This window comes from Hipposideros armiger, unplaced genomic scaffold (genome assembly GCF_001890085.2).
Source record: "Hipposideros armiger isolate ML-2016 unplaced genomic scaffold, ASM189008v1 scaffold_615, whole genome shotgun sequence".
Taxonomy (NCBI): domain Eukaryota; kingdom Metazoa; phylum Chordata; class Mammalia; order Chiroptera; family Hipposideridae; genus Hipposideros; species Hipposideros armiger.
In genome coordinates this window covers 920,516-932,740 of record NW_017731965.1, presented here as the reverse complement: position 1 = coordinate 932,740, position 12,225 = coordinate 920,516, and the positions used below count along the sequence as shown (strand labels likewise).

General features: G+C 39.4%; 2 protein-coding genes across 2 annotated transcripts in view; one reads left to right on the top strand and one right to left on the bottom strand.

Annotated features, from left to right (window-relative positions):
• The window catches only part of LOC109372158 (uncharacterized), a 3,931-nt gene extending 1,497 nt beyond the window's left edge, over positions 1 to 2,434 (bottom strand). Inside the window, exons 1-2 of the mRNA XM_019625119.1 lie at positions 1,738 to 2,434; positions 390 to 511 (exon numbers count right to left, since the gene is read on the bottom strand). Of these exons, the coding sequence (XP_019480664.1) occupies positions 499 to 511; positions 1,738 to 2,432 (708 nt within the window). The 5' untranslated portion in view covers positions 2,433 to 2,434 and the 3' untranslated portion in view covers positions 390 to 498. The remainder of the gene's footprint in view (positions 1 to 389; positions 512 to 1,737) is intronic.
• FGF14 (fibroblast growth factor 14) overlaps positions 2,330 to 12,225 on the top strand; it is a 212,637-nt gene continuing 202,741 nt past the window's right edge. The window contains exon 1 of the mRNA XM_019625116.1: positions 2,330 to 2,623. Within this exon, the coding sequence (XP_019480661.1) occupies positions 2,431 to 2,623 (193 nt within the window). The 5' untranslated portion in view covers positions 2,330 to 2,430. The remainder of the gene's footprint in view (positions 2,624 to 12,225) is intronic.

The window sequence follows — 12,225 nt, the reverse complement described above, 5'->3', positions numbered from 1 at the left end:
GTAAGAACAAAGACATGTAAAACAGAAAATAAAGTGGTAGAGGTGGAGCAAAATAGTTAACACTCCTTTTCCTCACTTTTACTATCTCATGGGTGAGTAGGTATTGTACATTTCTGGCAAAATTACTGCTACCTATTCCTTTTAATAATTGTGGTTATTTTGTAGCTATAACATAATAAGGTATGGAAAATAAGCTAACAGATGTTCTTTAATGTATGTTCTTTAATGTTAAATGTGATCACCCTAAAGCCAATGAAATCTGCTTTGGACCAAAATCTACGGACCAAAATCTACACACCTCCTTTAGATTAAATTCTCTTTCCCAAAGGAGACTTGTTAGCAAATATAGAGCAAATAGAACAAATAACAGCCGAGCAGTAATTGCTTACGTAGAGAGGTTGTAGAGAAGTTCTGTAGGGCAGAATGTGTCTAGTCTCTCTGCCATCAGCCCTTGGCTGAACTTCTCCCACTGGCCTGGTTGCAAGTCTTTGTAGCACTTTACTGCTTATTCCTGAGACAAAGAGAAAGTGTGTGTTGGTTCAGAACTGCGCCCAGGACTGCTTTCAGAGCATGCCTCTCCTCTTCTCCCAGCTTTAAAGCAGTCACCAGGAAGGTGATGGTGACAAGTCTCTTGATTACCAAGTGAGTCTTCTTTCCTCTATCCTTCACACTGGATTGCGAGAAGTCTAGTTTTCGCATTTTTTTTTGTTTACCTTCCTGTAGTGATAAGCAAAACAGCTAAAAGGGAAGAGGAAAAGGTGAGAAGCCACACTAGCAGAAGCAAAATGTGGGTCTGTCACTCTGAGTGTATCCTAGAAACCACAAATCTGTATCATCCAAGCGTGAAGTGTTTGTGAAGTTTTTTTTTTTTCTTCTTCTACAACCTCCTTTCCTAGGGTGCCCTGTACTTGCTCACTGCCTGTCCAGACACAGACAGGAAATCAAGGACAGGAGGCAGCAGCTGTTGTACTTGAATTTCAGGCAGTCCATATGACTTTGCCCCCTGGCAGTGCTTCTCTACCCAGGGATACCAAAGACTGTAGCTCAGTCTGGCTGCTTTTTGTTGTCACTGGAATGCTGTGACACTCTCCCCCACCCTTGATATTTCTGCAGTGACTTCTTCAGTATTCCACTGGGCGTTTATCCTATCCAGCTGCTGTTTTGTAGCAGCTACAGCTGCTGTCATCTCCAAGTGCTAGAGAGCAAATTTGGGAAGGGGGTCTTCCCACATCACCTTACCACATCTTCCCACCTCCCCCTCCTCTCTCCTTTTTGCTCCGTGTTTCGTTTCAAAATGACAAGCCTACCCTTCCTGGCAGCGGAAAGGAGAGAGTCCAGCAAGTTTGGATGGAGTAGATAAGGAGTGGAGGCGCCTCCCTCCTCAGGATACACTCGCCTCCCTCCCAGCCTCCTGCTCTCCTCCTCCTTCCCAGGGTGGGGTGGCTTCGGTGCCGAAGGGATTAGCCAGGAGGGCGGAAACCTCCTTACCCTCCAACTGCCGAGGAGAGTTTCTTTGGACTGGGAGATACCTTAGGATCCAGAAGCCCCAGCTAAGCTACGGACGCCTCGGAAACCTGCGAGTTTTCATCTAAGCAAAAGCGCACCAATATTCCTTCAATTCTACCTGCTTTGGCTCATTCTCTTAGCACCCCACCCCCTGCAATCCATTTCAGCTTTCTTTATTATTATTACTAATATTATTTAAAAATATATATACACACATACATACATACATACATTTTTTTTTCTTTCTGAAGAGAGACATAGGAGCGATACGTGAGGGGGTTGTAGTGGAGTGGGAACGAAGCGCTTTGATTAGAGATCTCCAAGGAGAAGATTGCTCTCTCCAGATGCTGATTTCCAAAGCACTTGACAATCACCGGCAGAACCCGAGAGCAGGCTGCGGCGGCGGCGGCGGCGGCGGCACCGGCCAGGGGGCAGTTCCAGCCTGGTGCTGAGTCCTGCCCAGCGCGCCCTGGACGGACAGACACCCCGAGACCCAGCCGAGACCCGCTCTCCATCCAGTGCCCTGGAAGAAGGCGGCCAGCTCTACCGCCTGCCAGGGAGGCAGGCTGGGATAAAGCGCGAGTGGCAGTGGAGGCCCCCAAGGGAGCTCCGGAGGCTCGTGGTGACCTGCGGCGCCGGCAGCCCCCAATCCACTCCCGGCTCTGACGCGGCCGGGCGGCAGTGAACACAGCCTCTAGTTTCCCGAGCTCGCCCCACCGCGCCCCGGGTGCCTCTGCGCGCCTGGCCCCACGCTCCTCCGAGACGGCGATGGGTCCTAGTCGGGACTGAGAGCCCCTACTCCCTCCCCACCCCCTCCGCCTGCCCGAGGGAAAGCCGTGGTCCGCTCCGCCCCTTCCCTCCCTGGTGCCCCCAGCTCCCCTTCCCTCTGTCCCCTTCCTTCTCCGAACCCACTCCCGGGCCACCATGGCCGCGGCCATCGCCAGCGGCTTGATCCGCCAGAAGCGGCAGGCGAGGGAGCAACACTGGGACCGGCCGTCTGCCAGCAGGAGGCGGAGCAGCCCCAACAAGAACCGCGGGCTCTGCAACGGCAACCTGGTGGATATCTTCTCCAAAGTGCGCATCTTCGGCCTCAAGAAGCGCAGGTTGCGGCGCCAAGGTCTGTGTGGGTCACTGTTGGGAGGAGCACCCTAGGATCTCCCCATCTCCCAGTCTGCATGGGGACTCTTCGGGCTCCCCCTTCCCTCCCTCGGTCTACGGGTATCCCCTATCTCCCCAGTCTCTCTTCCGGCGCTCGGAGCGCTCGGACCGCGGGAGCTGGGAACCTGCTCTCAGGCAACCTGTAGCCACTGAAAACTCAGCCCAGCCAGCAGCCCGCAAGTTGGCCCACTCCCGCCAGCAGCCTCAAGCTCTTCAGTCTCATGTGGGATGGGTTCCAGAGAAAATCTCTTTTTACTCCCAGGGTTTTGGCTTACCCCGGGGATAGAGCCTAACTCCACAATGCTGCAGAAAAATCACACCTTGGGATTGCGCTGGTTTCTTCCAGTGTGATTGGAGGCGTCAGGAATCTCTGTGTATCTGGCCTCACTTGGCCTCCTAGGTCTTCGGGACACCTCCTTAGCTCCCAGACCTTGGTAAAGTGTGATCCCCACAGCGCCTTCAGCAGGGGCTGGTGTAAGAGAAGTGAGTGGAGGGTATGTGTGAACTGAGGGCTAGCTCAATTGAAATTGACCAGAAACCTGCTTAGCCTGCGATATTGCACACTCTGAAGCCTTTAGGTCATATCTTGGGATGCGGAGAAGGTCACAGAGTAAGGAAGAATGAGTCTGATTTGGGGGGAGGGGAGGTTGGCCAAGTGTACATCCCCAATATGTATCAGTTTTAATTCAAGGACTCACGAATTACGTGAGGCAAACCAAGTAGTTACTACATACAGATGACTAGAATAGTTGCCTTACTCTCTATATATATTTCTTTGAGAAGCAACTGATGTGCAGCATGACTGTCTTTTGCTGCCTTTCAAATGTCAGGGTCTGAGAAGGCAACTCACTGAGGAGCCAGAGCCCAGCGGCTTTGGTTCATCCCTGCTCGTCTCCACGTCCAGCTGCGAAGGGCGATTGCTTTCAGAGCATGTGGGGTGTTCTGTGGGGAAAACGGGGATTGCTTGCTTTTCATAACTCTGTGGGCTTAGCAGGAAACATCAAAGAATATATTTACGTTAATAGGAGTATATGTTTGCCCAGCACATTGTGTTCTCGGCGCCCAGCTGTATTTGTTTTAAATGCCCTGTTGTTCCAAAGGCAGGAAAGAAAAGGCATGTGCTCTACATGTGTGTCTATGTGAGCGTTGCACACATTTACAGATTTGTGACCAAAAGTTTTAAGGCTCATTTAAAAAAAGTCTAAAGCTAAACAGTTTTAAAGGACAGTAATAGCTTATTGTCACAATTAGAAATTGGAGATTACTTGCCCTTAGAATCAAGCTTAAAAGGCAAACATCTGAGAAAAATCAGAGTGATAGTTTTAAGGGAGATAAAAATTATATAAATATAATATTTAATTATATAAATATAATACTTCTTGATGAAGTATTTGGTGGGGACAGTGGTATTTTCAGAATGGTGCAGAAGCTATTAAAAAATGGATTTTAATTTTCCACTTTAGCCTAGAGCTTTATCCAGCAAACCTTTGTACTATAAGGCCAACTCACTGTTTTAAATATTATTGATCTGTGGATGGTCATGTTATCATGACTTAAAAGTGTTTGCTTCTCCACTTGTTTCAGCGGATTATCTTTTAGAACTCAGTTCTCACCAGGCAGAGCTCCAAATTTGTCATCTACTTGAAGTAAATAAAACTGTTCTCCTCTAGATAAGAACATTTTAATGTAAGCCGTGATGAAAACTTATTGTGTGTACTCTTGAAATGCATAACCAGTAGATTATTTTATAAATATGGACAATAAATGTTTTGTGTCAGATTGGGTGATGAAGTAGGTTTTGCTTTATACTTCTGAATTTTAATATGAGGCTATACATGTTCTTAGATATAGAAAGGTTTCTGAGCTCCCTAGTAGTCTATTTCATCATTTCAGTTGTGATTGTCTTCTTGATATTAGTGACTTCAAAGTGATATGCATGACTTGGTGATCTGTAAGAAAAATACAGTTGGGGTCTCTTTTATTACCTTATTTTTGATGGGAAAATGGAAAAGGAGATAGGCTAGAAGGAAATTTCATTAGAACCTCTTCTTTTAACCTCCTTATATATTTCTTATATATAAAAAAATAAATTCATTAGTGAAGAAAAAAATAGATCTATCTCGAGTATCAGAAAAAAATTAATTTGTTATTAATTTAATAAAAAGAAATACTAAACTTTATATTATGCAAATTATTTATTAATATATAATTGTATGATTTTATATATAATGATGTATAATTATTAATATTACACCATTTTATTAAATATTCTTTTAGGAAATATTTTTATGCATATTTACCTTTTCCTCTAATACTCACTCTACATTGGATGTGCCCCCAGGAAATTTTAAAAATCTGTGTTGTTAATTTAAAGATTCAACTTTTAGGTATGGCAATTTGTCATTAATTTGACAAATAGCGATTGGATCTTTATAATATGTCAGATTCTGTTCCAGACATTATATGTAGAGTAGTGAATAGAGCAAATGAAGTTCCTTCCATCATGGAGCTTACAGATATGGTGTAGAAAGTCATTGTGTATGTAAAGGAACAAATTAATAAGAAACCACAAAACTCAAAATCCTGTAAGGCATAAAGAGGGATGAGATAGAGAACCATGGGGAGAGGGACTTAATTAGATCAAGGATGCAAAGGTTTGAGTGTAATGTGTGTGTTTGAAGACCCTGAGGTGGGAAAAATCTTAGCCTGTTGGGAGGAGCAAAGGAAGTATAGAAACTAAGTATGCTTTTATTTTGTATCAGTCCATTTTGGCTTAAGTTTACATTTTGACACGTAAATACAAATACATTTGACATGTTGGCAAACAGAATAAAAAGAATAGCTCCATATATTGTGGTTTGGGGACAGGTAATACACATTTCTTAAATGCATATTTTTTTTCTTGTTAATGCTTCTTTAAGTAGTAATTAATTTAATGTGGAGTATGATTTATATGTACTTAAGCTCTTGTGAGTGGAGCCCTATCCTCCACTTTGATCACCTCCAACCCCCACAGAAGGATAATTTTTATGCCAGTTGAGTACCAGTTATGCCATTTTGTCCTCTTGTAAAGGACAGAAATTTGCAACTGGCATTTAATGGTTGTGTGGGCACCATGGCTCTATCCCAACTTTCCAAATTCACCTCCCCCTATTCTTCTCCTATCTCCATAGACTGCATACCTGTGCTTTTGTTTGTGCTTTCCTTTGAGCATAGAATCTTTTGTCTTCCATCTTCACCTGTTGAAAGCATCCCATTTCTTAAAGCTTGGATAAAATGTCATCTCCTCTGAGTAGTCTTACCTCATTGAAGATAAGTAAAAATCTCCTGTGACATTTTATACCTCACTATTGCTGTTTGTGTTTGATGATAATTAATCAAGCACCCATATTTAGTAGATTTTAGTTAGGAGCAAAGTCTATATTTTTTTCACTTTCATAGGCTCACAAATATTGTTAGAGTGTCTGCCATGTCCTGAGTACTTGTTATTGCCCTTGAATTGAAGTGAAATAAGGAAAGTCACCAGGTTCAAAACTAAAATAAAAAGTGTCCTGGAATGACAGTGCTCTAACTAGACCATTTTAGAAATATGTACTTTTCAAATTTTTACATCCTTTTACTCTTTCTAAATACATATAATTTATCCATTTTAAAAGGAAATACAAGATGACTACATATTTGGGAGTTAGTCTCAAAAACACAAGACTATCTAACCAACCTTACTTTAAGGTGTAATTAATTCATAAAACAAATTATTTAGATATCTGTTAATTTAGCTAAAGAAAGAAGAAGGCACAGGCAACAAACGATTTGCAAATAGTTTTATTATTTGACTCTTAATAAAAAATGAAAACTAACATAGAAACTGTATCCAATGAAGTATAATGAACATTTTACCCTAAAAGTGTCACATTTTTATTACCAGTTTTTAAAACAAACAAGGACCTTGATTGCCTGTAGGATAATAACTTTTCAAAATCTTCAGTGTAGCAATTGCTTCTTGCAATCTACGTTTTTTTGACTCCTGTCAGAGGAACCATAGTTTCATGTGACATATATGTTTAATCAGTAGCTGTGTGGGTTTCTCACTAACACATTTTACCTAAAATAAATTGCAGGATATCATAAGAAACAAGAAATGAAAAAATAGCTACGTAAAATATTTTTCAAGTTATTCTGTAATATAAAAAGCAGAAATGCATGTACACCAATATAAACAAAACTGCTTTGTTCCAGTGTGGTAGTGAAACCCATCAGCTAGCCTAAGAGAAGAAAAGTGGCCTGCATTCTTACCAGGTACTATATAAGGGAGTAATCAACAGCAAGGAGTCATGAAAAGAGGACCTTTCTTTGTGCCACTGCTCTGAGCCATTACCATGTGAAAATGCAAAGACAACCTGCTTATTTTGTCTGTTTAAGTCAAAATAAAGCAAGAGAAAAATTTTCCCCAAAGGATCATCCTTCTTGTCTTTTAGAAGTGTATTTTTTTTTTAAGTTTTCTAAGTCCACATTCATGGGAGTCTTCCTACTTATCTTTTGATAATACCAGTTGTTAACTTTCTGATAATCAGAAATTTATTGCTTGGTAGTTGTATTAAGGTAAGACAAAAACTATATTTTTTCTCAATTGAAATGTCCAATTTTTTAAACAAGGGTATTTTGTCAAACACAGGGTTTCTAAGTGAGAGATCTCACAGGAATATTACTGAATTGGTAAATAAAACAAGGTTAGAGAATAAAAACAAATGTTGACCTTGCTTGCTTATGTATTTTTCTGTGGCTTAATTTTTATGATTTCAACATTCCACATTTGCTTTAGGCTTCTGAAAATGGATAATATCAAAGTGGTGCAATAACTTAAGTGTAAGGTAGCATAGTAGGGTAGGTAAGATGTAAGTAAGGTTAAGTAAGATGGTTTGCTTTGAGTTGAGTTAGACTCATAGATTGAGTTGAGTTTATATATATGAGAAAATAGTATTATTAACTGGTGAAGATATATTTTGGCATTTTCTAATATAAAATTTCAGAAGCACCAACTCCTCCCAATCCACCCCCACTCCTGGTTACCATTATCAGTTACAGGTATCTCTTCATATTTCAGATTGGTAGAATTACTAGTATAGTTCTATGTTTAGCCCCCAAATTCTGTTTTCTTGTTAATAATTTCATTAGATATAATGTTACTATAAAAATTATTTTCAAATAGTCATGAATTTCCCCTCTCTTCAATGTAAAATGATGTCTTCTAAATTTCATTTACTTAATTTACAAATAATGGTAAAAATTTACAGGGAAAGGTAGATGAAGTACTTTTCAGTCTGATTTATCTCTTTAGTTCTGGAAATCTAGGTTTCTTTCCAGGTGTACTTTATATTAATTTCTCCCCAAACGGGGAGAAACTTTAGCCAAAAATGATTATGTGTTTGATAATTCCAACTGAATACGGTGTTTTATAAATTGACATGTTAGTACTTAAGGGCTAAAAAAACAAAAACAAAAGTATTATAGTAAACTCAAACATATAAGAGACCATTTTAGGGAGGTTGATACAATTTAAAGTCAGTCACTCTGGTGGCATGACTAGAAAACAGCTAATTTAGTAATTTTATTTATAATAATTCCAATGTTCGTTTTAAGAAACTCAGTTTACATAAATATGTCACCATTTACTGTTCACTGGGGGTGAGAAGATAGCAGCAGGGAGTGATAGGCATCGAGACACTTTTTTTTTTTAAAGATTTTATTGGGGAATTGGGGGAGGGGAACAGCATTGGTGAATCGGGGAAGGGGAACAGACAAGTTGCTGTTCTTTTATACTTCAGTCTAGTTGTGGAGGACATCGTTTCACTGTCCCATGTTGGTATTATCATTGTGCTTTTCCCAGGTGAGGCAGATTGGTCACTGGCCATTAGAGCGGCTCACTGCAGCTCACACCGGCTGTCAGTCACTCACGGTAGCTCATGGCAGCCCACTGAAGCTCCACTGCAGCCTACACCATCACAGGCGAGTCATGGCAGCCCGGCTCCAGGTTGAGCTGTTGTTCACCATCTTAGCTGTAGAGGGTGCAGCGTCACTGGCCCTAATGTGGGATTCGAACTGGGGCCCTCTGCTCAGAGCTGGTGTCCCAAGCCAACTCTTAACCAAAGCGCCACTCGGCCGGCCCTCAAAACACTTTAAAAAAAAAACATTTTATGACAGTTACTACTTGGTCATTCAGGGAAAAGGCTCTTTTCATAAAGCTATATTGTGTAAAATATTTGTTTTTGTGGAATATGTGTTTCACTCTAGGCTTTTATAGTTTTTTGATATCAGGTTTAATAGGGACCCATATGGTATGACAATGGGGGACAGCCACTTAAAAGTCAGTGTCTCACCAGGGCCTGACATGTAATATTCCACAAGCACTTGTTGGATGAATGAAAAATCTTGTACTTCTCAGGATTTGCATATAGAAGTGGCATAGAGTGACAATTGAGATCAGTGTGCACAGTGCAATGGCTGTAATTGACTGGGTACTTATCAGTGTGTTTGACACCTGCCTATGTGACACTTTGTGTCAGCCACTGTACCACTAGTACTGATTTAAACTCACAACAAACCTATGTAGTAGGTACACTACATTATCCATCCACTGATGTGCTAAATTAACCATTAATAGGCGATATACTAATGTTATATAACCATCCATTTTATCCGCTTTATAAATGAGGAATCTGAAACAAACAAACAAAAAGGTTGAATAAATTGTCCGAGTACACTTTAAAGAGTGGGGCTGGAATTAAAACCCAGGCTGCCAGGCTGACTTCAGAGTCCCTGCTCTTACCCAAAGCCACTTGTCAATTTCACATATTGTATTTTATCATCTCAGTTAATGGACATTCATCGCCATTTCACGGCAAAGAAAACAAATCTCAAAACGTTTGGGTTTTACCAAAAGACTTACACCTAGAAGTGATGCAACCAGAATTCAAAAACACTCTGGGGCCGGCTGAGTGGCTCAGTAGGTTAAGAGCTTGCTCAAGAGGGTGAACTCTGGGCAACAGCAGTTCGATTTCCGGCCCAAACTAAGCAGCCGCTAAGCTGCCAACAGGTGGCAGGATGGCTCAGCTAAAAAAACAAAAACAAAAGTATTATAGTAAACTCAAACATATAAGAGACCATTTTAGGGAGGTTGATACAATTTAAAGTCAGTCACTCTGGTNCTCTGGGCAACAGCAGTTCGATTTCCGGCCCAAACTAAGCAGCCGCTAAGCTGCCAACAGGTGGCAGGATGGCTCAGCTAAAAAAACAAAACAAAACACTGTCTCTTCTTAACTTCTCTCTTCTCCCCCCTACTTTATACTCTTTCAATTCTTCATGACATTGTGAACTCATCATTAATGGAAGACACCTTACATCAAGGCGTGGAGTAGATGTCTCTCTCTCTCTATGTATATATATATATATATATATATATATATATATATATATATATATATATATATATATGTTGATTACATGCATGTGATAGTATATGATTAACTTTTTTTTTTAGTTGAGGGTTCAAGAAGATTTGCCTGAAAGTAGAGACATACTTGTGGGTTTTGGGAGAAGAGATAAAAAAAAATAGTGCTGTATTTTACCAAACCATTTTTGACATAGGAATGTAGATTTGGTTTTCCAACAAGTGTTTGGATATGATACATGTTGATATTATCTCCTTAATGAATTGCAATGACCTGAAATTCTGAAATGGATTAATTTGGAGTGCTTTCATTAGCGTGTAATGAAATTTCATGTTAAGTCTTTCATTAATTTTTCATTATTTTTCCTAGATTATATATTTTAAATATTTCTTATTTCTAATAAGATGCCTTATTTGGTTACATTCCTTATTGACTGTATTGTATATGACAAACTGAAGCAAACCATTAAAATTAGAGAGTCACAAATTAATCGTAAAAATTACAGTGTTAGAAATCTAGATACTGTGCATAGTATGTTGCTTTTGAATTAACATTGGTTCATAGTTCTTTTCTAATGAGTTCTTAGCTTTTGTTCTGAATACTGATACCAGAGGAACATAGTATAGTCAAGTCTAAATTGTTTGTAAATTGCATTACGCATTTTGTAGGAATTGCACACAGATTAATATTTAACGGTGGGACAGCCTTACACATCTAGTTATATGTTATTTGGATATTTTATTGACTAATATGGCTTTTAGTTTCTTGTTACGTTACTTACATGGTAAAACTAGTAGGTTAATCCAACTGCTAATCTACTTTATATTTGCATGTACACAGCTGATTTTGGCTGAGGAAAAACACATGTACATAAATTGGTCATACTTTAAATTCATAGTCATTAACATCAGGTGGGTACATTTTTAAAAACTCTATGTCCACTGAGGTAGATGATAGTTATTACCTTCTTTCTAAACTTTTTATTCCTCCTCCCCATACCCATTCTCAGCTATGAACTTACTTTTATTTCTCTGAGAAAATAGAAATAATCACACACCCCACAACTGCTTTTACAGCTCCGTCTGCCGATCTATCCATTTACTCTTCTTTTCCCTCCTGAGCTTGGGAATGAGATCTTAGTGCTCAAACTGAGAAATAGATCCTTCCTCCTACCCAGGGACATCAACCCAATAGTTTCCCCCTCTGTTCTGCATCACATAACTTCTCTACCCCACTCTATTATTCTAAGCAGTATATAAATATGCTGTAGTATACACCATCATAGAAAAATAATCTCCTCTTGATCATGCATTCCTCTGTAGCTATTAAATCAATTTTCTTTTAGTAGCAAAACTTCTTGAAAGAGAAATCTCCAGTTTCTCCCCTCCTGTTGTCTCATGAACCTTTCTAATCAGGTTTTGTCCTCAATAATAAGATGCCACTGTCAAAGCCACCAATGATCTGCAAGTGATCAAACCCAAGGATTTATTCTCAGTCCTTATCCTATTTGTACAACATTTGGAATTTAACTTTTCACAATAAAATCATAACTTTTCCTATAATGTGGGTGGAGTTAGCTTCAAAATACTTTTAGCATATCGTTTACCCCACTAAAACCATTCATGTCATCATCTTTCATAGTTAGCACGGTGGTATATCTGGATTTCTAATTGAGTATGTTAATGTGTTAACTCTTGTTATCATGTGACATGGTGTCCTGCCAAACACTATTAGTGTTCAGTGGGTACTCTGGTGCCATTAAAAGGCAATGTTTTGTGTTTCCTCACTTGGGAAGAATATTCTTTTCATCACACATATTTGTATTGGAAGAATTTGAATAATAAGAGTTCTTTATAGAGTAAGTCTAAGAGTTTTTTTTTAATTTGTTGTCTTTAGAGTCAAATATAATAGAATTGTGATTAAGTAATCAATGTTTTTTAAACACTTTAATTATAAAGCATAGGCAATAATAATTAACATATTAAAATATTTGGTTAATTTACTTAATGAAAAACACACGTGAATTCAAGTATTATATAGAAAGAAATAATCACAAATATAGGAAAGGCCAATCAACATAGCTTATTTTCTGTATGTGGAATATTTTCACTGATAT